The sequence below is a fragment of the Xyrauchen texanus genome, chromosome 1 (assembly GCF_025860055.1).
Source record: "Xyrauchen texanus isolate HMW12.3.18 chromosome 1, RBS_HiC_50CHRs, whole genome shotgun sequence".
Lineage (NCBI taxonomy): Eukaryota > Metazoa > Chordata > Actinopteri > Cypriniformes > Catostomidae > Xyrauchen > Xyrauchen texanus.
In genome coordinates, this window is record NC_068276.1 from 24,065,973 (window position 1) to 24,091,907 (window position 25,935).

The following is a 25,935-nucleotide window of genomic DNA, read 5'->3' on the forward strand; positions in this document are numbered from 1 at the left end:
CCTTTTGTCAGTATTATTGTCAAATAGTGGTACTTGGAAAAACTGCTGTAAATCATGAACTGCATTTACTATCAGGTTTATGTCACTTTTTGTTAAATAATGAAATTGGAAACAAAATGTTTAGGGGGGCAGTGGAATTTACCCAAACTTAACAGGTGGACTGGTACTTTGCAAATGAGTCTTTAAATTGTATAAATGTTTTGTTTTGGTTTTTTTCAGTGACGTTCATCACTCTTTTGGAGATGGGCACTCTGTCCAACAGTGCAATTCTTCTTCTTCTAAGCGAAGCCTTCTTCCTTCTCATCACCTTGAGTTACTATCGTCACCTCGGTCGCCGCCCTAAAAAGAACTGAGGGAGGCCAGCCACCCAGTGTTCACTAAGACAGAAGCAGTCTTGTGTTGGATGGGTGGGTTGGCACCACAGAATTCTTTGAATACAGTAGCTCTGCTGCCTGGACCAAATTAATTTACTGAGAATCAGTGGCTATTGAGTGCATTTATTCTCATTAGATGGACTTCAGGTCATGACCATTGACTTCATATGTTACATTAAGTGAATTCACTACAAAGACATACATGTATTTGTTTTTAAGTTTCTTTAAAAAAGGAACAGTGCAGGAGATTTTGGGGCATGAACAATAGCCGCATGTTTGGACTTGTCCAGAATTTGGCACATCGCGTCTGATTTCCAGTGTAATCGTGTTAGCCAAGCACAATAGATATAGCATGGTATTACAGTACATAAACAATGTTGCAACAACCAATAATATCATACATAGAGTAGCTTAAGGTATGACATCCAAAATCCACACAAACAGATTGCTTAACAAATACAGAACTTGCTAAAAGAAATCCATTAAAACCTTAAATTAAATAATACTGTGGCATCGGGGGCGTGGTCAAGCGCCCGTCCGGGAGAGAAAAGCGGTAAGGGCGCTCACACCTGAGCTAAATTATGTCTAACACCTGTCTCTAATTGCAGTAGCTTGAGGAGAGCGGCATAAAAAGCAGCAGCAACAGAGCCCAGGGGAGAGCCCGACATGAAGGCCAAGAAGCTAGTGTGTTGTAGTAGTGTGTGAATTAGTGTGTGAGAATTAAAAACAACCTTACCTGAATCCTGTTGCTGTTTCCGTCCCTTCCTCAGTGGAAACTCGTTACAAATACATTGACTAGAACTGTTACATTTTTACATTTAGTTACAAACATTTCTAAACCATGTATTATATACTGTTAATCATATAAATTCCAAAGTGGTGAACATTGTAATGACATGGTTTTGGCATAATTTGATGTACCGTAGTATTAAATGGTATTTTAAGGCTTTTATTTTACAGTGTATCTTATTAAACTTTAAAGATGTACTTGTTAATTATATCTGGCTTTGAGACATCTCTGTGTGGTTTCAACCTTAGAAATTCAACCCCTACCAATTCAGACATAATTGTTTTGTTATAATTACTGCTTTACATACCTAAAGGACATTTGCACAACATTTGCTGTAAATAATGTAATATATGAACTTGACCTAGTCCCCTTTGATTACAGATTAAAAGGTTACTAAGAAAAACTCAATTGAGAGAACAAATGTCTGAGGGTTCTATGTCATTTCTCCATGTCCGATCGTCCATATCATGAACTTCAAGAAGCATGTTATTAACTGTTTTGATCTCTGAAGCTGTAAGGATTAAAGGTACAGTGCAAAAGTTGAAATTCTGTTTTCATTTACTCACCTTCATGTCGTTTAAATGCTAAAATGTCACTTGTGTTCAAGTACATGGGAAAATGCTGCCTCAAAATGTGCTGCACCAAGTTCTAATGTATCATCAACGTTAAACCAGACAGAATTTTCATTTTTTAATGAACTTATCCTTTAACAGCTGTCATTATGCACAATAATCCTACATTTTAAAACTGTATTTAGTGGGGTGTGCTTTATGCTTTTAGTGACCATTGCATGAAGTCATACAATGCAGATGGACAGTAGCTCTAAAATGTAGCACTTTTATTAATATAAAATATGTCAAAGTATCTCATTGAATGAGATGGTTTCCTCATTATATTGTTTTACTATTTGTTAAATATTTGTTCAAATGTTAGCACATTCAACTACTATTTACCTCTTGTGTTCACCCTGAAATAGCTACACTTTAATGTTACATCTTGGCCAACATCTGCTAGTGCTGGTTATAGATGAATTCTTCAAAGTATGTTATTCACAAATATTTTGCAGGTGTACTTCCTTACAGTATGCTTCCAGCTCTGAACCATCATTTGAAATGTTGACAGTCCTCCTCCCAAAGATCTTAGATGCAACTTTAACCCTCACAACTTTGTCAAAATATGTGACACTTCCATCAAAAATAACTTCCAGTAAAACACATGAATGGCTTTGTGCTAACTGAAAATTCGAAGGACCTTATTAATACGTGCTTTGGAAATATCAAGTTAGACCGTATTTGTATTTGTCTAAGATTTAGCCATTTCATAATTGGATGTGCATCTCTGTACTTCTTTATATCAACTTTTTAGTAGTATTTAGTTAATTAACAAGACCAAGGACCATGATTTAATTGTGAAGCCAAAGCACAGTTAATGACTGTACTCAAGATTTGCTATATTTTTAGGCCACTTTATTGTAAATATTTGAATGATTAAAAAATATGTAACAGTCCAAATTGTAAATTTGCAGCTTATTATTATTATTATTATTTTGTATTTTTTTTGTATTGGAAAAAGACGATTGCACTGTTAGTTACCAGATTTTAGTGAAGTTTCTTGTTAATTTGTTTTGAAAAAAATACAAAAATAAACTGTACACACGTATAACAGGTCTGTATCTACTTTTCGTGGAGAAAAAGTGAATGTGCTTAATAAATGCTCAAAGTTTTTTAACTTGAAAATGTGTTCTAGGATTTCTTTTCTGCTGTCTACATCAGCATATTCAGTGTCATGCTGATCTGTTGCTAAATAAGAAGCAGAGGCAGTTTCAAATTAGAGGTTAATATGTGTTATCACAAACATACTCAAAAATCTTTTTGAGGCCACTGACACATCACAGTACGCATGGTACAGAGTAATACCACTCAGTTTCCAGCCCCTAAATTTTAACCCTTGTGTTACGTGGTTCTAAACTAGCCATACAGGTAAGATGACACTTGAGACAATGTGTTATTGGAAGAGACACAAAATTGCATGGTTGTTTCAGATGATGTGCTTTTCATTTCTCCTTTTGTTTTTGGACACTGTCGGTTAGGTTTAGGTGTTGGTAAAGGGTAAAGATGTATGTTGTGTGTTAACCTCTTTTGGTTTTAGATCACTAATGTTTAGTTTAATGTTTTAGGTTTGGAAGGTACGTTGTACTCATTACCCCCCACTGGACATTTGCCCCCCACTGGACATTTCACTAGAAAACTACATCGAAACGTTTAATAAGGCACGCAATTAAATTTTTGCAAAATTGTTGCTATGGTCACGTAATGGTCATGAGAACAGGCTGCCCAATGCATGAAACATGTTGATGTTTTTACAAAATTTTAAAGAACTGAAATGAAGGTTTTTTATTGAATTGAAGAGAACATAAAATATGCTTGAATAGAGTAGTTGAGACCCGAAAAGGAGGAACAGAGTTGTGGATTGATAAGCGTACAAGGGTTAAGATGTGTACACTAACATGCACAAGGTGTAAGACAAATTTGTCTCTTTATTCATTGCTGCCAGCAGTGTTTCTTGTTTTTACAATGTCATAAAAGTTAATTAACTAAAAGTTAGTTATTAAAATCCACATGAAGCCAGCATACAGTACTTCTTAGAAACTATACATTTTAATATATATTTTCTTTGCACCCTCATGACATTGATCTTTCCACACTTCAGCAGATGTTCAATGCATTACTCAATGTGAATTTATCTTTCGTTTTCATTATTATTCATTGACTTCCTGTAAAGGTGCAGGTTTGTGCACATGGTGGAGACTGCGAGTATATCCTTCAGCTCCAGGCAGCAGAGTCGCACTCGACACATTAACGCTGAACCAGAAGCACAGCTGATCTCTGTTGTACTCTTCACAATTTCCCATTCCGATAACATACGTGAGTATTGTTTCATCACATGACTTTTAATATTAATTAATGTATTTATCTTTCTGTCTGAGGCTCAATGTTTACTTATATCTGAAGTAACTGGAGATAGCAAACTTACAAATGAAGTATTAGCCAAGCTTCAATGAAGAGTGTTCGTGTGATGGTAAATAAATGTGTCTCTAGATGTTGTAATAGCAGAAGTAGTTTAAATAGAATATTTTCCTTTCCGTTTGATGCGCTGATGTGGCGCACACAACAGTCATAGCGACATATTGCTTTCTGTCTTTCTCGTGTGGATTCAAGGATTTCTGTGCCAGTTTAGTTCTACAATATGACTAAAGGCAAGAGTCTCGATGCACACTGACAGGGATGTTTCTCCATTTCACTCATTTCGCTTTTAGTTTATAACAAGTAATTTCAGTGTTATCAGTCAGTATTATTTACAGTGTTGTGTGCTGATATGCTCAGGCGACATGTGGATACTCTTCAAAATAATGGATTTATGTTATTTTAGTTCGGTGAACATGCCTTTTCTCTCCCCAGCACAAAGTAATAAACTCTCGTGTCAAGTCTGAGGTTTTGTTTCCTTTAACAGGCTTCTGTTTTTGAGGTTCGTGTAACGCACTACTTATGAACCGTAATATGAGATGTAGGTCAGTTCGGTTTACAACTGTATGTGATTGGCACGTGATGACGTGAATTGAAAAATATGTTTTTGTTAGGGGGCGGGACAAACGAACCCCTGATTGAAACCTTGAACACTAATAGGTGTAGTTTGACCCTCTACTAGATTGCTTATGATGAGGTATGACTAAATGAGGTATGATTTTAATAAGATATGGTCCTATATGTTAACATTGCTAATGAATTATGTATCACGAATGAACAAAGATCAATACTTTTACAGCATTTATTACGTAATGTGGGTTAATGTTCATTTTTACATTCTAAATACATTTTATATATAAAAATTTGTATGCGTTAACATACAAACATAGTTAATGCAATTTGATGGAACATGAACAAAATTAACAAATGTATTTTGATAAGATTAATAAATAATACAAAATGTAAATGTTTATTGATAGTTCATGATACTTAATGCATTATTAACTAATGTTAACAAATGGAACCTTATTGTAAAGTGTTACCATAAAAATTATAAAACATTTTTATAGCACCTTTCCAAAGCTTGAGGTCGCTTCGCAGTTAAATTACATGCAAAGTTTATTAATTACATGCAAAAGACAGTTGCATTGCATTTGCATTTTTTTGGTAAGCAAACATATACAGTTTCAGTTTGCCTGCATTCCATTGGTAGGCGCTATCTCAAGCAGAAACATCTGGCCCTTGCTGTCCCTGTTAAAAACTGGTTGCTTTATTAAACTGTGTTCATAAATCTTTGACGTAACATTGTAATAAAATGAGACAAACAACTTTAATAACGTGACTGGGCCATTTCAGTAGCTACTTGTTCCGCCCACTTTAACATGACTGGTGGCATCAAGTTAGTCTTTGTGTTCAGGTGGAGAGATTAACTGCCCTAATGAATGTATGCCTTGTTTCTGGCTGAAACAACTACAGAAAGACAGGGCCACTGGCCACTGTGGACTTCCCCTTCTTTGGGGTTTCACTTTTCTATTTGCTGCATGCTGTACGGAACAGCAGTGTGGAGGGGACACTGTTCACCCCTTCATGACCGCTATATGACGGTTGCTATAGCAACCTTTTTGGCTTGCCTGAGTTTAAATGAAGATGTCTTGAATTGACTAAAACTAGAAGGCCTTTGAGAGTGGTTGAATCCCTTTTTTTTTTTTAAATTCAGCTTTAGGCTTCATTCTTGCTGGTATGCTCAGTCGCATTATAAAAAGCACACATGCTCAATCACTAGAGATATTGGTGGCTTTATCACTGGATTGGTTCCACTCAACAGTTGTACACTTGTACGTTCCTTTTCATTTTAGAGTTGCCACCCCTCATTGGTTTAGTACAACTTTATTGTGTTTATTGTCTTTGTGGGAAATCAAAGCTGGCCCTATCTCTGTGAGTGTGGGGGAGGGTTGTTGGAGTATGGGTTGTGAACTAGAGCTTCAATGTACACTGGTTAGGTGAGCTGAATGCTGATGAACTTCACACTGAGGGCTGAGTCTGCCTATCCTCAAAGGATACTTCTAATTACTTTTGGATACTCTCCAAAATGCCTGATTCACATATTTCACAAGCTTTGCATTGCTTTTTGTGATTAAGGTTCTTTTTGTTGTTTTTGCAGAAGCAATTTCAGGTTTGAACAATATAAGATTGAAGATGCAATGAACTGCTACTGATAAACAGCTCCTGTAGATGTATTATAATCTCTCTCCCCCTGTGGTGGTGCACTGGCCTGATTAAATTTTTAGTTGGTGCATTGTGACACAGTTTTTATCAGTGTGACGAAGGTTGGATAAGTTACATGTGCGTTGGCACTCTTTTTGTAGACATAATAGCAGTGACCTTCATATGTAGTTCATCAGCTCAATGCTGACCTTAATCAGAAGCACACAACAATGCTCCTATAAAGGGGCGGTCACACTACACTTCGCACTTCGCACTCCATTCACACCCATTCAAAAGCATCCGAATGCGGGACACCGGAAACACAACCTAATTCGAAGAAATTAGTTCTATGCTGCATACCGAAAAATCAAGTTTTGTGAACAGTGAACTGTGAATCCGTAAGACGAGATTGGCTCAATACAAAGAATCCATAATTTAAAGCTGCTAGTTTAATTGATGCAGGAAAGTGAGTAGACAATATATTTTAAAAAAAATGTTTATATAAGATGATCTGTTGTTTGTGATGTTTTATTTACTTATACCATAAGTTCTTCCGCGTGACATCATATCCTGGTCTGAAAAAATTTGCATGTTCAAAGCCTAGTCCCCTTAAGGCTGAATTTGTTTACAGCCTTTGTTGTGTTTGATGTTAGAAATGGTAGAGAAGACATTAAGAAATCCAATTTTTGATAACACTCAATAGAGGTACAAATATTTGAAGTTCTAAGTGTAAATTCAGGAGGCGCTTGTTTATCTAAACTTGTTAATCATATCCCAAGGATATACATTATAAGCTTCTGCTTCCCTCACGCTGGTGATGATTTTTCCAACATCCCCCCACCTCCCTATATCCACCTTTATATTTCATAATGCCTATAGCAATTATTACTTTAAAATTGTCTTTCTATTTCTTGTTCTAGTCAGATTGTCCGGGGGATCTCAGAGCTCAAGCCCACTCCCGTGCTTGAGCCCCTTCATTATGGACAGCACTGCATGTCTGTTTACCCTAATACACTTCAGGACTTCATGAACCAGTGAATTCATGAAGTCTTTGTTTCACTGTCTAAAATGAGAAGGAAGTGTAGGTAATTGAATTCCACAGACTTCCATCTCATGGGATTATCAAAGTCTGAAAACATCACGATCTTTCCCATGGTGGAAAAATATGCAAAATTTTTTATTGGGCTGGTTGGCCACAGCTCAGACACTTTCTTCGAATCTAAATTAAAACATGCAAGTTAAATACATTTCAAATTTAAATCCTGTCTTTTTCTTTTGTCTCGCAAGATAGAAATTCCTCATACTGATGAAAAACAAGAAATCCATCTAAAGTGAACTTTTAATTAAATGCTTTTATGGAACATATCTTTCTAAAATGACAAGGATTTTGTCTAGTTACACACTCTGCAGGCAGACATTGGGTTATGGGCTACATTGGTGCATTGTTTTGGATTTTATGTATATACGTGTTTAAGAATGGTTCAGTTGGGTGTGTGGAAAGAACGTGTTTTAAAAGAATAATTTACATTTACGCATTTGGCAGATGCTTTTATCTAAATCGACTTACAGTACATTCAAGGTATACATTTTATCAGTTTGTATGCTCCCTGGGAATCGAACCTATGATATTGGTGTTGCTAGCACCATGCTTGACCAGTTGAGGTACAGGAACAACAAACAAAAATGTTCAACCAAAAATGAGTGAAATGAAAATTCTCATAATTTTTAATTGTTCCAACCCTCTATAACTTTCTTTGTCATGTGGAACACAAAAAGGAGATTTTTTTATGAATATCACGGGCCGTCTATTTAAAACAATGGCTGTCAATAGTGACTTACTTTAAAGCATAAAATAGGACCCAAAAGTATCATAAAAGTAGTAATTCAAATTCTTCTGAAGTTAAACTATAGATTTTGGTGAGAAACAACATGCATTTTAAGTCATTTTGCAGTAGAAATCTTAGGGTGTGTTCACACTTGTAGTTCGGTTCTCTTGGTTCGGACCAAAAAATTTAATTATACATTTAGTCCTAGTTCGCTTAGTGCTCATACTGGCATTTTTAACACCGAACCTAAAGATACAAAACAAAAGGCATTAGGAAAAAGTCACAACCTGACTGGACAGCTTTTATGACGTATAATTTGCTGATGACGGAACTTGCAGGACATCCAAAACAATGCTGGCTGCTGGGCTAAATGCATTCATTGGATTTATTTATGTACAGTGCCTTGCAAAAGTATTCGGCCCCCTTGAACTTTTCGACCTTTTGCCACATTTCAGGCTTCAAACATAAAGATATAAAACTGTAATTTTTTGTGAAGAATCAACAACAAGTGGGACACAATCATGAAGTGGAACGAAATTTATTGGATATTTCAAACGTTTTTAACAAATAAAAAACTGAAAAATTGGGCTTGCAAAATTATTCAGCCCCTTTACTTTCAGTGCAACAAACTCTCTCCAGAAGTTCAGTGAGGATCTCTGAATGATCCAATGTTGACCTAAATGACTAATGATGATAAATAGAATCCACCTGTGTGTAATCAAGTCTCCGTATAAATGCACCTGCTCTGTGATAGTCTCAGAGGTCCGTTTAAAGCACAGAGAGCATCACGAAGAACAAGGAACACACCAGGCAGGTCCGAGATACTGTTGTGGAGAAGTTTAAAGCCGGATTTGGATACAGAAAGATTTCCCAAGCTTTAAACATCCCAAGGAGCACTGTGCAAGCGATAATATTGAAATGGAAGGAGTATCAGACCACTGCAAATCTACCAAGACCCGGCCGTCCCTCTAAACTTTCAGCTCATACAAGGAGAAGACTGATCAGAGATGCAGCCAAGAGTCCCATGATCACTCTGGATGAACTGCAGAGATCTACAGCTGAGGTGGGAGACTCTGTCCATAGGACAACAATCAGTCGTATACTGCACAAATCTGGCCTTTATGGAAGAGTGGCAAGAAGAAAGCCATTTCTTAAAGATATCCATAAAAAGTGTCGTTTAAAGTTTGCCACAAGCCACCTGGGAGACACACCAAACATGTGGAAGAAGGTGCTCTGGTCAGATGAAACCAAAATCAAACTTTTTGGCAACAATGCAAAATGTTATGTTTGGCGTAAAAGCAACACAGCTCATCACCCTGAACACACCATCCCCACTGTCAAACATGGTGGTGGCAGCATCATGGTTTGGGCCTGCTTTTCTTCAGCAGGGCCAGGGAAGATGGTTAAAATTGATGGGAAGATGGATGGAGCCAAATACAGGACCATTCTGGAAGAAAACCTGATGGAGTCTGCAAAAGACCTGAGACTGCGACGGAGATTTGTCTTCCAACAAGACACTGATCCAAAACATAAAGCAAAATCTACAATGGAATGGTTCACAAATAAACATATCCAGGTGTTAGAATGGCCAAGTCAAAGTCCAGACCTGAATCCAATCGAGAATCTGTGGAAAGAACTGAAAACTGCTGTTCACAAACGCTCTCCATCCAACCTCACTGAGCTCGAGCTGTTTTGCAAGGAGGAATGGGCAAAAAGTTCAGTCTCTCGATGTGCAAAACTGATAGAGACATACCCCAAGCGACTTACAGCTGTAATCGCAGCAAAAGGTGGCGCTACAAAGTATTAACTTAAGGGGGCTGAATAATTTTGCAAAGTTTTTCAGTTTTTTTTTTGTTAAAAAAGTTTGAAATATCCAATAAATTTCATTCCACTTCATGATTGTGTCCCACTTGTTGTTGATTCTTCACAAAAAATTACAGTTTTATATCTTTATGTTTGAAGCCTGAAATGTGGCAAAAGGTCGAAAAGTTCAAGGGGGCCGAATACTTTCACAAGGCACTGTATATATGGTGGTATTTTTACCAGCTGAGAACAAACGAAGAGCTAATAAAATGTGTAAAGGAGTCAAAACAGTGTCAGGAATTCCTCCGTTGCACACACAAATGAAGATATGCTGCAAGTACAGCTGATGACAGCTGTCACGCCTGTACTGAACTGTAATGGGCAACATAGCTCCTATGATGAGAAGAACCAGGTATGCTTGAGGTCAGAATTAGGCAAATTACTTCTGTTTTTGGTCTGTTTAGACATCATTGGTCCATGTTGCTTTCATATATCAATCGAACCGCACCAGAGTTCGTTTGAAAATGGACAGAGACCCACTATTCAGGCAGTCTTGGTCCGCTTGTTTGGTGTGCACCAAGGTTCGGATGGCAGCATTCACACTTGTTCAAATGAAAGGAAAAAAAAACTTTATAGTGAAGCAGTGCCCACTGCCATATTGAAAAGGTGGCCGCTTTATAAATTAAATCATATTTTTTTTGTTTTGTGGATAATACAAAAATTCATATGGGTTTGGATTATCATGAGGGAGAGTAAATGATGATAGAATTGAAATTTTTGGGTGAACTATCACTTGAATCAATGAGTCCTGAGGCCTTTTTGAAATCTCTTTACCGAAGTGCACTGTTGCTAATGTGGTCTACTTAATTTCCTCATGCCCCATACCCTCTGTGTAATATGATTGAACTTTTAACAGTGTAACATTTAGTGGGTATCTCTGCATGTAGTATCTCTCATGTAGTATCTGAGGATTGGGGTGAAAGTCCATCCATTCATTTGCTCTGTCACAAAGTGTTAAATGTGCTCCTGTGTTTGTCCATAAATGGGTATTCTCAGTCTGTTGTCAGAACTGCTCTGTGTCGCTGTTCTATATCTGTTTATCATTACTCACAATGTGTGCCATGCAACACACTCAACAAGCCTCTGAATTGCATGAGAAAGTCTACCAGCATACTAACCTATTAATGGTAGCCAGAATGTGGGTCATCACCAATAAGTGTGACAACAGCCATTATGCAGTTCAGAAGAGACTACTGAACCACCCAGCTGAATTTAGTGCTGTTTACGCCATAGATTTATCTGATGATAACAGCATGTATCTGAAAGCATGGGGGTGCTGTAATGAATATTTTAGCTGTAGTAGAGATTTGTGTCTGTGTGACAGTAACTGTGTATGTTTGCTTACAGATTCTTTTTGTTGTTTATCTCACATCACTAATCCTGAAAAAATCCTTTAAATTCAGTAGGATACCAATGTTATTGTAATCCCTAGAGCCATCTGTGATCTCACAGATCCAACCAGTACTGCATTGCTCATTTATTCTTCTTAATCTGTATCATCTGTTCATAAATCTGATATAAATTTACCCTTAATTTACTGTTATTTCTCTTTTCTTTTTGTGCATTTACAGGGTCAACAAAATGGGGAAAGGATGCATAACTGCCACCAAGTACTTCCTATTTCTCTTTAACTTGATATTCTTTGTAAGTTTCACTTTCAAATAAGTATAATAATAAGTTAGTGGACTTCAGTACGTTTACATGCACGGTCATAATCACACTACAGCTCTTTTTCACGTAGTCGAGCTACAGTCTTCATCTGTTTGTCCAAGTATACATGCCACATATACATGTGTAATCCAATATTTAAAGAAAGGAAGTCAGCTGAGAAAGTGTTAAAAACATGTTTAAAATGATGGATTTAAACATGTAATCGCATTATGTAGGTCTCTCAGTCCAACTTTGCATGGCAGTTTACAAGACATTTTAAAAAGACACATTATTGTTTTAGTCTGTCTGACATTGAACTTTTAAAGTGCATGTAAACATACTGAATGTTTACCCTTTGTTATCGTTACTGAATTTGAATGTGTATGTATTTAATAGAAAATGTAATAAATTAGATATGAATCAACATCACAATCAAAGCATTAGCATTAGGCTTGGATGACACGTTCTGGACAGGTTTTCCATGTTCCTAGCTAGGACAGTGGTTATTCTCTCCCCAGCCTGTTTCTTTTTATAATGTATGCCATTAGCTCACTCATAGTTGATGTCCCAGTTTTCAAAACGTGTATTACATAATGGATATTCTCTGAACCAATTATAACATTATCTTTCTATTAATAATTCAGTACTGTTTCGGGTCATATAGTTGTTGAAGAAGTTACAGTGTGTTTCAGATCATGGAGTCTTGCATCTCTCTTAAACAAAAAAATGCACTCATAATTACCATCCAGATTAAGTGTTTGCCATTTTTTAACCAGACAGTTTACTCCTCTTCATCTCAGATAGAGAAACAGACTGCTCTCCTTTGTCAACCTTGGCCTTGATCCATGTTGAAAGAATGAACGCTTGGGTCCAAGTTTATTCTCTATAAATGGCAGGCCTGTGTGCTCGGGCTCAAACAGCTCACGAAGGGCCGAATGATTAATTGCAACCATTTGTAACATCATTTCTGACAGTTGCCCATACATGAACAGTATACACATTTACGAGTGACAAGCATTTTAAGTAAGACACTCATATGATAACAACTTTAAGAGGGTCGGCTCTTATATTGTGACAAAATAGGTTAAGTTAAGCACCCCAGCACGTGCCCTGGTGTTAGAGATGAGGAGAGTAGATGGGGTGCTTGGCCGAGTGGGTTTAATGGAGGATGTGGGGCTCTTGAATTCATGCTACATCCGCTGAGCTCCCCCTCCCTTCCCACTTCTGCCACGCAGAGGCACGGCACAATCAGTCCCAGATGTTTGCTGAGAGGAGAGTCTGGAACCCCACAGTTAGAGATCAGGAAACAGTTCACGGGCCAGGATTAGTGTGTTTGTTACATACTCACACACACAAGCACACAACTTTCCTGTGTTAAACATACAGTGTTTTTCAGGGAACAGATTCATACTCATGAATCCGTCTTTAGCTCTGTCAAAGAGATTTGGAGTGAACAAGTTGTAGCTTGTAAACTGAAATGTGAGGCCCCTATTTCCCCTCTTGTCCTGCACTATATGATTGATTCTGCTCTCTGTCTCTCTTTCTATTACCATTTCTCTCTCTATTCCTTTGCCCCCTGTTTTTTCTTTTTGTCTCAACAGCTCTTTGGATCTATGATTATGGGATTTGGACTGTGGATCCTCCTAGACAACCAGAGTGTCATAGCGGTGTTACGTAAGTATCTGTACATGTGTTCATAAATTGTGTGCAACCACAGAAAAAGCTTCTACACACACACACACACACACACACACACACACACACACACACACACACACACACTGGACAGAAGAGACCATCATTTAGATGATTGTTCTTGGAGCAGAAAAAGTATGCTCCTAAAAACCTTAATCTAATCTACATAGCTATTTTCGCTTGGATGTTTTTGAAGAAATATTTTGGGTTCATTACAAGTTAAGCTCAATCGACAGCATTTGTGGCGTAATTTTGATTACCAAAAAAAAATATTTTGCAAATTTTTTACTTAGAAAAGGCTAAAATTGTTACACTGAATCACTTGTAATTGAATAGGGGTTAAAGGTAGAAATGTAAAGCTTACAATTTTTTAAAAGTGCTTACATTAATTCTTCTGTTAACACTCATGTATTATTTGAGCTGTAAATTTGTTTGAATTGTAATTTTTACAGTTGTTTTAGGGTTTTAGGTAGTGGTCAACCAATATTTTATTTTCAATGGCCAATACCGATATCTTAAGAGCAGGATGCAGATAAACAAAATACATTTTTACAACAGCTAATCAGATGGACAAATTTTTTTTATAATAAACTTAAAATTTTTGGCAATATTTATTCAAATTTGCATAAACTTGAAAAGAAAAAACCTTGAAAACAGAAAGTGTTGAATATCCAATGACAAATCTGTTGGTAGATTGTAAGTCTGTATGTGTCTTTCATTTGCTGAACTCAAATGAAGATTTTTAGAAGAATTTGTCAGCTCTTTTGGTCCACACAATGCAAGTGAATGGGTGCCAAAACTTTGAAGCTCCAAAAAGGCATCATAAAAGTAAACCGTATGACTCCAGAGTTTTAATCCATGTCTTCTGAAGTGATATGATAGGTGTGGGCGAGAAACAGATCAATATTTAAATCCTTTTGTTACTATAAATTCTCCTCCCCTCTCAGTCAATATCAATTTAACTTCAACGTTCACATTCTTCATGTGTTTTTGGTGATTCACATTCTTCATGCATATCGCCGCATACTGGGCAGGGAGAAGATTTTCTAGCAAAAAAGGCCTTAAATATTAATCTGTTTCTCACCCACAGCTATCATATCACTTCTGAAGATATGGATTAAAACACTGGAGTTGTATGGATTACTTCTTTGATGACTTTATATGCTTTTTGGGGCATCAACATTTTGCCACCCATTCACTTGCATTTTATGGACCTACACAGCTGAGATATTCTTTAAAAAAATCATAATTTGTGTTCAGCAGAAGAAAGACAGTCATACACATCTGGGATAGCATGAGGGTGAGTAAATTATGAGAAAATATTTTTTTATTTTTGGGTGAACTATCCCTTTAACTTATACTGAATATTCCTTTAGATCCCATTTAAGATCCTCAGGGAGAGATCCTTTGCTGTAAGTTAGTTATACAAGAAAAATCCATAGGAATTGGTGAGAATAGTTCTTGGTCTTGTCTTTTAATGCTCTCATTAGCGAGCTCTCCTGTTAGCTTTTATCCTGTTCTACTTCTGAATCAGACCTCCACTTTTACAGTACCATCTGTCTCTCATTTGCGTTTGTTTGATGATCCCTGTTAGTCTCATCTTAAACCACATGATTCAGCCTTTTGGACAGACTGTCCACGATGAGTTCTGTATTTTTCATCAACAATCCCCTACCCGTACACACACACACACAACACTGGTCGCTTCTGATCTGTTTTCCATCCCAGAGGCCATTTCAGGGAGTTCTGTGTCACTGGGTCTGTGTCTTACAGATGCTGCCAAGCTTGCCTAAACTACATTCTCACAGCTGGCTCCAAATCAGCCGTTGAACTCATTCCTCTGTGTGAATGGCAAAAGCGAGCCAGGCAGGGCCTGTGTGTGTGAGACATAGAACGTCTGAGGCAGTCTGCAGGTGCTCCCTCATTGCCACACAGGGCTCTTTTAGCAGCTGCCTCATTAGCATGCATCACGTCAATGCTCAGATCAGGCCTCTCATTGCATTAGTCATTGCAAAGAACCAATTACACTGGTGTATATCAAGTATATCTGAGGAGGAAAGAATGGCCTTTTATCTGTGTCTTTCTCTTAAAAGAGTTGTTCACCCACAAATGAAAATTCTGTGATCATTTATGCACCCTTATGTCATTCCAAAACCATATGACTTTCTTACTCAGGCGGAACACAAATTGGAGATATTTTCAATATCCTGGCCGTCATGTCAATGCAGTATCATTTGATAGTGACTCACTTACAAAAGCATCATGCATGTCATGCGTCATATTCCAAGTTGTTTTGGTGAGAAACAACACAAAATGTAAGTAGTATTTTGGTGCAAATTTGAAAAGTAAGAAAAACTTGTTCACAGTGGTGTACGGGTTCACCCGAGAACTTGTGTTTTTTAAGCACTTAAAAGACATGAACTGCCATTGTATTGAAAAGATGAACTGGGATATTAATAAATGTTTTTCCTTTTGTGTTCAGCATAAGATAGAAAGTCATATGGATTTGAAACAGCATGAGAGTGACTAAATTATGAGTAAATACATTTTGAGGTGACCATCCCTTTAATTCTTAATGGTCCTAATGTCCCCCAATGCACAATTACAGCTCTTGACTTGAACTTTCCTTTGTGGAAAAGGTCTGAGCATTTTTCAAAGATTGTCTTGCAAAATGCTTTGCGCCTGACCCAAGGACATGAACCTAGTCTGATTGACTATGCCATAAAACGTTTGTGTTCTTACAAAACCGTATTTGTTTGATTGATTGTTCAGAGCAGGCCACAGATTTAAGAAAGCCCAGGCTTGCACCATAGCATGATACCAACAGCAGTGAATCTGTCAGCCTCTCATATTGCTCCTTTGCACGTTATATTTCATCCGACTGACACATTCCTGCAGTGCACAGTGGCTGTGGGCTGTTTGTTGGGATTCCCAGCCACCCTCACAATGTGGAGCTCTTGTTCACTATCGTAAAAAAAAAAAAGTTTTCAGAACAACATTGTTTTTATAATCCAGATGCCCGTGGCCTTCACTGGCGCACTGATCCCTAGAGGATTTTCCTGTTTCCGTTAAACACCATTAGGCACTTCAACGGCATGGGACTGATTGAGATTTAGAGATTTATTATTTTATTTGCAATGGAAGTGCCCATTATTGGGGTTGCATTGAAGAGTGTAACTGAAACAGGATTGTTGAATTGATTGCAGCTGGTCTCCTCAGCCAAGTTTCGAAGGCATTTGCTTTGTTTAAAACAAAAAGAAAAAAGGTCTCTGTCTTTATTTGGACATTGTTTTTAGAATTGTTATGGCGACAGACTTTGAATAATATTTACTATATGGCACAAAAGAGCCTTTTCTCGCTATTTCCAGTTCAAAAACTTTTTAAAAATCTAATTGGCAACTGTTTACCAAGAGTTAAGTCAAACATTTCAGAACAACCAAGTGATGTGTATCTGACTAACAGAATTCCCTTACAATGAACAGAATAGGCTGAAATGGTTCCAAATAAGATAACTCACTCCACATTGTTTCTAAGAATGCTGAATTTGTTTGCTTAGTTTCAACTTATGCCTTTCGGTTTCCAACCACATGCTGGAGGTTTCTCTTTATCCAGTTCCCACTCAATCATTAATGACTAAGTTATTCAACTGCTTAAATTATGTACGCTTTACACTATTTTGTCGACCATGTGATGATAAGATTAACTCATTCTGTTATTTGTGCTTTGACGCATGCTGTAATCATGAGATTTGAGATGGTCATCACTCTAAGTGCTTCATTTCGGTATGATTACATCAGGTCATGTAACAGGCCATTGTATCCTCTGCACCCACAGTTACGCAGTCACATAGATAGCCTCACAGATCTCTGCTTGACACTGTGGTATTGTTTGTGAGCCTGTCTGTGGTAATGTTGCTTTTGCTGGGGAGCCATCAAGGTATTAGAGACAGGATGAGGTGACAGTGACTTCTCAGTCTGGCGTTCTGACAATATGCATGAAAGCCTGACTGAAGCAGGGCCAGATCACAGTTGGAGAATGTGCTCTCTTCATTTGGGTAAAGCCACTGAATGTCTGACCCAACTGTTGAACAGTGTCCAATGGGCCTTATCCAGTACTATACACCATTACAACTCTAACTGAGATTAAGAAAAGGGGACCTTTTTTGCCCAAACCCATCTCGCCATTACACAATTCATATTCAAGGACAGCCCGAGACCAGAAATGAGCTAAATCCAGTCTGTTGCATGCAATCTCACCAGTAATACCACATTTCTTTTGGTAGAGCTAAAGTTGCTGGATATAAACCCCAGAAATATAAACCTGTGATTTTTATCAAATCTATTATATATATTTTTTATTTTATGCCATTTCATTATGTTGAAAATATTAGCTTTTTATTGATTCGCATGGATAGTTCACCCAAAAATAAAAATCCTGTCATAATATATTCAGCCTCTTGATGTTCCAAACCTGTTTGACTTTCATTCTCATGGCAAACATAAAAGGAGATGTTTTAATGAATATCTTGGTCCATCTTTTCAACACAATGATAGTGGATAGTGCCTCAATTTTAGGCTTAAAAAGGGACGCCATTCTAAAGTATAATAAAAATAAAAGTTTTCCACGTAAGTGTTGTGTCATATTACAAGTCTTCTGAAGGCATACTATAGGTTTTGGTGAGAAAACCCCAAAATGTAAGTTTTTCAGATGAGAGGAGCTCTTTCACAGTGGCATGCTTGTTCACGTGAGAACTTTAGTTGTTTTATAGGGCTTTAAAGTGAGTCACTGTAAACTACCATTGTACTGTATTAATGAGATGGGATGAGATATGTATTAAAACATCATTGTTTTCCATTTAAGAAAGTCATACAGGTTTTGAAGCAAAAATGAGTAAAAAATTCATAAATTATATTAAAATGAGTAAATTATGACTAAAAAAATAAATTATTAAAAAAATATATTTTTTTGGGGTGAACTATGAAGTATAGAAATGTTGGAAATTGATTAATGACTGGGATTATTTCTTGTATTTCTCACTAACAGAGGATTCGTCCATGGCCCTGAAGGTGGGCTCCTATATTCTGATCGGTGTGGGCTCATTCTCCATGGTTCTGGGATTTCTGGGCTGTCTGGGTGCCATTTATGAGATCCGCTGTTTGCTTGGATTGGTGAGACACACACGCACTGGCAAAGGCATGCACATAAATGCACCAGCACAAAATGTTCAGCACAGTCTTTACTGTCTCATAGTCTAATTGGGTTGCTGATGACTAGTTTAATTTAGGTTTTGCAATTTTTTTTATTTTTTATGCAAATCCAAAAAAGGAACTGAGGAAATTTCAATCATGCTGAGCGGTCTCTTGTGACTTGACCTGAGAAGACTAAACTTACAGACCAGCTGTTGCATTTCTGCTGCACATATGTGCAGACTGTGCAGTTCATGTTTGAGATTGACATGTGGTGGGTATGCACATGAGTCAGTGATATCTGAATCCTTCTTTCTGTCTTTTTTCCTCTACAGTACTTCACCTGTCTATTGCTCATCCTCCTTGCTCAAGTGGCCGCTGCTGTTCTCATTTACTTCCAACGTGATGTGGTGAGTGATCGCCCTATTGTGGCTCCCATAAGCTTACCGGCAAAATACTTAGAGTTCAGAACACTTTATATTAGGCAATGGGGCGGTTGTTAATATAGGGGATAAATATCTAAAACATTGGGTCCTAGTCAGTGTTATGATTGGCAGGCAGGTCATCCTTAGGGGATGGAGGTTGGCTGGAGCACCCTCATTTCTGGAGTGGTACATAGAGATGGGCAGGGTGGCGGCAATCGAATAAGTGTCACATAGAAGGCAGGGAAACTTGGAGTTGTTTAATGGAAAATGGAGCAGCTATTTGGCATATCTGAAGGGCTCTCTCTCTCTCTCTCTCTCTCTCTCTCTCTCTCTCTGCTATCTATATATATATCTATATATATATATATATATATATATATATATATATATATATATATATATATTCTCAAGTTGGACCACAGGGATGTTTGTTGGGGTCGGGGAGGGCGAAAGGGAATTATGGGGGTTAAAAGTTGATTTGGTGTATATATGTTTGCCTTTCTGTTGCATGTGTCTGAATCAATAAAAGTGTTAATCAGAAGAGTTCAGAACACTTATGGCTTGCATGTGCTTTGCTGTTAAAACACTTTGAGAAAAAAGTTGTGTGGCCAAAACACCATGTGTTTTATTTTCCAGATTTCATGGTGACGGTTTTGTTTAGATTTCTGGAACAGTGTGAAAAGAGGTCAAGAGAACCATTGGCTAAAATGAAAATATACTGCCCTCTATTGCACATATCAAGAAATATAAAATACTAAGAGTCTTTGCAGGGCATTTGAGGATTGCTATTTTTGGGTAGCCCTTCACTTCTTCACCATGAAGACCTGTGAGAATAATGAGGACATAGGAAGTGTTGAACACACACGCACACATGAACACACACACACGCAGGGGCGAAAATTTCGTCAAAATGTTGGGGGGCAATAAACATATAAATTCTCAAGAGCAATTTTTGAAGGGGACACCAAGGTTTTTTTTGTTGTTGCCCCGTTTGCATTTGTATTATTTTATTTCTTAAACAATTATTTTAAGAATATATCATTATATTATTTACAATACACATATTCTAATGATATGTGTATTGTAAATGATATGTGTATTGTATATGTGTATGATATGTGTAGTGTGTGCCTAGGCGGAAACCCCCCCCCGCGATTTCCGCCTAGGCACACACGTTTGTGCGGCTATTCTTATGAGGACTTTCAATAGACATAATTATTTTTTTATATGTACGAACTATAGATTCTATCCCCTAAACCTAACCCTCACAAAAAACTTTCTGCATTTTAAATTTTTCAGTAAAACATTGTTTAGTATGTTTAAGCGATCTGAATCACGGGGACACTAGAAATGTCCTCATAAACCACATTTATAGCACAATACCTACAAACAATTCCTCGTATACCACCCAAACCCGCCCACACACACACACACAAATACAAGCACACAAATTCAAGCACACACACACACACACGTTGGTGTGGCTAACCTTTTTTATACTGCACGAACTATAAATTCTATCCCCTAACCCTACCCCTAAACCTAACCCGCACAAAGAACTTTCTGCATTTTTACATTTTGCGATTTGAATTATGGGGACACTAGAAATTTTCTCATAAACCACATTTATGATATACAGTAAATCATAAAGAATTTGGAGCAGGTAGATGGTAGATGTTGTCCTTTGTTATCTTATCTGTCTAACATTTTGGACACAACTGCAAGCTGTCAGCTGCCAATTGGAAGCTTTTGAGAGAAAAAAATGGCTCCATATGCTCCTTTCCTCATGGGAAAAAGATAGACTGTCTGAGATGTGCTTGTTTTAAGCAAGAGTAGTTGCACTCTGTTCCATTTTAGGAGCTTAGTAACCTTTTCCTCACTCAGCAAATTAATTTCAGGTAAAAAATCTGAGGCTAGAAAAACAAATCGCTGACCCTTTTAAATCTTTATTCCAGTTGAGGGAGGAGACAACCGAAGTTGTGACCAAAATCGTGGCCAACTACCCTGGGCAGAACAAAACCACTGAACAGGCCTGGGACTACATCCAGAGAACAGTGAGTATAGAATGGGTGTAACTGAGAAGTTGTCCTTAATTCAACATGAGCATACATTCAATACATCTGAATGTATCTCCATGAAAAAAACACTCTGTGGGTTTCTGTGGGAGGTTCAAGTTCTGGAATGTAGAAATGCTTGTTGGGTAAAGTATGTTGCCGTGAGAGAGATACACTTTTAGCCATTCAGAGCTGACTTTAAGAAAGCTGACAGTTCAACAAATGATTTAAAGGAAGACCAGGGCTAGTTGTCACACTTTTTAACTTTTTTAAAACTAAAGTTTACTTTTTACTTTAATTTTTTTTAGGGTAGGTTTATTTTTGAAAGGCAATTTCTGCATTGCCACATACCTTAAAGTCTTGGCTACAAGAAAGCTATTGAACATTTGCAAAAAAAGATACAGTTCATTGAATGCATGCTGACCTTGTGTGACAACTTGCCTCAAATGTTGCAACTATGTGGGATAGGTTGTCACAGTGGAACTTGCCATTAATCCAAAGGCATAGGTTTCATGTGAACATTGGAAAAAGGGACCCGAACCAGTCCCATGTCACCACACCACCACCAAAACAAAATCTAAGCCTCTCTTTAAATCTATGCATGCATTAAGCTACCAATTAAAGGCTTTTCAGCGAATTGCAAGAAGTTAAAATTATGAGGCACAAAACGATTCATGAAACAACAAAATATTATAAATTGTGACAACTTCCCCATGTAAGAACTAGCAACGGTCTCCACAAAAATATATCATTAAGAAGTTTGTTTTGCACTGGAAAACATATTACAAGGTATCAGACACACCAATATTAAAATGAGAATGTTGATACTGTATGTGTTGTTCATTAATGATCATGTCTGTTAGTGTGTTCAAATATCTTGGCTTACATTCAAGCCAAGATTGTATAAGCCTTCATGTCTTCTTGTTTCTTCCCTGTGTGTCTCAGATGCAGTGTTGTGGCTGGAATGGACACATAGACTGGACTGCCAACAATGTGATGAAAAATAGCACAGCAGGAAATTTGTACCCATGCTCCTGCCACAATACTTCTTTTCCACAAAATAATCTTGCAGACAGCGGCTTCTGTGAGGCCACATCTAATGACTGGCCTATCTATCAGATGGTACGGAAAACAATTGACACATACATATGTGAGAAATATCGGACATCCATTTAATAATTTTAATGTTATTTTTTAAAGGAATAATTTTGAATAACACAAACAAAGAGTTTTGAAGAATATCTCAGCTCTGTAGGTCTATACAATACAAGTGAATGATGGCCAGAACTTATAAGCTCCAAAGAGCACACAAAGGCAGCATAAAAGTAATGTGATTATGATCCAGTGGTTAAATCCATGTCTTCTGAAGTGATATGATAGTTTTGGGTGAGAAACCAATCAATATTTAAATACTTTTTTACCATAACTCTCCACTTTCACTTACATATTCTTGTTCTTTTGTTTTTGGTGATTCGCACCTACTGCCACCTACTGTTCAGGGCTGGTCAAAGGTGGAGATTTACAGTAAAAAAGGACTTAAATGTTGATTTGTTTCTCACCCACACCCATCATATTGCTTCTGAAGACATGGACTTAACCACTGGAGTCGTTTGGATTGCATATATTCTGCCTTATGTGATTTCTGATAATCAAAGTTCTGATCATCATTTGCTTGCATTGAATGGACCTACAGATCTGAGATATTCTTAAATCTTTGTTTGTGTTCTGCAAAAGAAAGAAATTCATACACATCTGGGATGGCATGAGGGTGAATATATGATGAGAGAATTTTAATTTTTGGGTGAAATATCCCTTTAAGTGAATCTCTCCATGTGCAGGTCTCTCTAATTTGATGTGTCATACTATACAATTTTGGCCACAATTTAGCAGTCAGAAAAATGTCGGTGATCATAAAAGATTTCTCTTGTAGTAGGGCAAAATCAGCAGTCTGAGCGCTTAGTGTGACATTCCAGATGATGGCCAATTAATTGTCTAATTGGGACCAAAATATTGGCTGTGATGTGTATCATACAGTCTGATATAATGTGTTCCATCGCTAAGACCTCACTGGGAGCATATTGTAGAGTCTAACAAGCAACAGTCATAAATGACAATGTATAGTGTGTACCCGGCTTAAGTTTAAAACAGTGAATCAGTACATACGATCCCTGAGGTGGAATTTATTATAGGTAGTTAAATACCTCAGGTGCTTGAACCACTAATTCACAGTAATATACGCTAACCACCTGCACCACAGATACAGTACATCCTGCTGTCATAACTTTTTGAATCTTTTGTAATTTCTATGATTTTGCCAACAGGTCGAGTTCACTCAAGTGATCTTATAACTAGATTATTTTTGTGTCTTAAATCAGGGCTGCCTGGAGAACGTGGAGAGCTGGCTTTTCTCAAATTATGGAGTTATTCTGGGCATCTGCCTTGGTTTGGCTGTCATTGAGGTATGTTGTATCTCTTCTACCTGCGTCAACATGAACATGATGCCTCTGTGTTACTAAGACATACAGTACAGTCAATGCTCAGCTTAATTGTGAAGTGAATTGTAATGTGACAGAATCCCATTTTTTTGTGTTCCACACAGCTCCTCGGTATGATATTGTCCATGGGCCTTTGCAAGAGTGTACACCAAGAGGACTACACCAAAGTGCCAAAGTACTGAGGAGGAAACATAGACACTCACACAAATGTATTCAGTCCTTCCTTATTGGCTTTGAAAACAGATCTCTCTGTTTCTACAGAAAATGCAGTTTATCCTGATGAACCTGTGATTTAGGCTTGAGTTTAGTCAAGAAATAGGTTGCAAAAGTTCAATCTTTGTCAGTAACTCCAGGTGAATCCCCTTTGATATCTAATCAAATCCCATGAGTGCAGTTTGAATGGCCCATTGTATGAACATTGTCTGAAGTGTAGAACAAGCTGCCCACATAAATTAATGAAAAGCTTATGACAAGTCGTGATGCCCCACAGTGGTGTATTTATATTTATACAACAACACTCTTAACATCCAGACTGGTCTGTTTGCTTTGATATTTCTTTATTATAGAAGCCCAAACTATGAGCCTCCAATCGATATAACTTTGGTGTATGCTTTATAGAAAACAGCTAAAACCACAAAGACCTGCTTTTGTTTAATCAAGTGACTTTTCTTTAGATATTTTGCATGTGTTCAATTTTTTTGTGTACAAATTCCTAAACAGTCCATTCATTTCTGGCACGTCATTAATAAGATAGCTGTCTATTTTATAATCCTTCACTTATGTTTGTACATCATTGTTGTTTTGGGTTGTGCTTTTTTTTATTATTAGTGTGTATATATTTTAGCTTTCATCAGCACGTTGGTTTTAGGTCAGAGACAGACTATTCTTCAAGTCAAAATTTTCCCTTTGTTTGTACAGAAAATAATTTGTATGCTTTATTTCTACATGCTTATGTTTTTGAGCATATTTGTAAGGAAGTACAACATAAAGCTGTTCCTTGATGATGTGAACCAAATGAATATTAGCATAGCCCCCAAAGTTCACTGCAAAACTGATTTTTTTTTACAATTGTATTGCTTTGATCCTAATTTATCCCTATTTAATCAGTGGCGCAACAATTTCTTTAATTGTATACTGAAGTGAAAACGGTATATTTTTTTCTGTATTAGTTGTTTTGCATTGCAACAAAAGGGGGGAACAAATCGAAGTTTTTTAGTACAGGGAATACAGTCCCCTATGAAGTAATCATACAATTATAAATGTATTGCAACTACATGTACCTTCATAAGCTGAATGTGTTTCAATAAAAAAAACTCACCAACTTGTGCTCAGTGCCTTTTTGTGGATCTACTATGTACTTTTGCCAGTTCTTCACTAGGTGGCAGTATCATGTCTTCTAGTGCAGTGGTTCTTTACCTTTTTAAGTCCAAGTCCCTCCACTTACTAAAACAATACTCACAGGCCCCCTCCATCTCTCATAATCTTTTTTTTTTTAATAAATGCCAAACCCAGAATTTTACACTGTAATCTTAATTTCTTAGAGGTTTTTAATTACGTTTTTTGGGGGGTTCCGGCTCCTGCTTGAGAACCACTGTTCTAGTACACGGGAAGTCCAGTCAACAGATTACAATGTTAACTTTAGAAAGTTTTGCATAAACAGGAAGTAAATGAAATATGCACAATATCACTTAAAAACAAAACATCATGAACACTTTATTACTTTGCAAAGAACATATCACCAATAATGTATATAAAATATCAGTGGTGGACGAAGTACACGTACCATGTACTTGAGTTAAAGTAAAGATACTCAAGGTAAAATATTACTCAAGTAAAAGTAGAAGTGCTGCCTTTAAACATTCACTTGAGTAAAAGTACAAAAGTATTTGCCTTCAAATGTACTTAAGTATCCAAGTACTATGATTTTGTATGGCCATAATGTCCTATTATAATTTGTCACAAGACTCTTGCTTAACTCAGTCTACATGAAGACTAATGTCACTCTTGGCACACCAATCTATTAATAAAATGACATTAATTAGTCAGATGTATATATATATATATATATATATATATATATATATATATATATATATATCAGTGGCTGCTGCTGGTCTTTCAAAGAGGGAAGCTCATTTTCGCCTACATTATAAACTTATTTACCCTATTTTTTGCACTAAATCAATCTTAGGTGTTGATCTGCCCTGCTGTTTAATTCTAATTTTTTCCTCGTAAGGAAGACTTTCAAATGGCTTCGCCAAAATCAGGTCGACAATATTAGCACCGTCTGCCATCGTGCGCAGTTTCACCCATACAATGCTAGCCTAGCCTGTCGCAACCGTCTATGTT

At 37.1% G+C, this 25,935-nt stretch overlaps 2 protein-coding genes across 8 annotated transcripts in view; both read left to right on the plus strand.

The window, feature by feature from the left end:
* The window catches only part of LOC127630762 (tumor protein p53-inducible protein 11-like), a 78,457-nt gene extending 75,585 nt beyond the window's left edge, over positions 1-2,872 (plus strand). For 6 of the 7 annotated variants that reach the window (XM_052108855.1, XM_052108691.1, XM_052108937.1 and 3 more), the window contains one exon: positions 220-2,872. In XM_052108855.1, the coding sequence (XP_051964815.1) occupies positions 220-353 (134 nt within the window). In that variant the 3' untranslated portion in view covers positions 354-2,872. The remainder of the gene's footprint in view (positions 1-219) is intronic. The other variant, XR_007968902.1, reaches the window with a different exon arrangement.
* Positions 2,873-3,940: 1,068 nt separating this feature from the next.
* Positions 3,941-24,903, plus strand: cd82a (CD82 molecule a). Its single transcript, XM_052107966.1, has 9 exons — positions 3,941-4,088; positions 11,653-11,725; positions 13,333-13,405; positions 18,470-18,594; positions 18,948-19,022; positions 20,993-21,091; positions 22,037-22,213; positions 23,467-23,550; positions 23,691-24,903. Exons 2-9 carry the CDS (start codon positions 11,663-11,665, stop codon positions 23,766-23,768), a joined length of 774 nt encoding a protein of 257 aa, XP_051963926.1. The 5' UTR covers positions 3,941-4,088; positions 11,653-11,662; the 3' UTR covers positions 23,769-24,903.
* Positions 24,904-25,935: the final 1,032 nt, after the last annotated feature.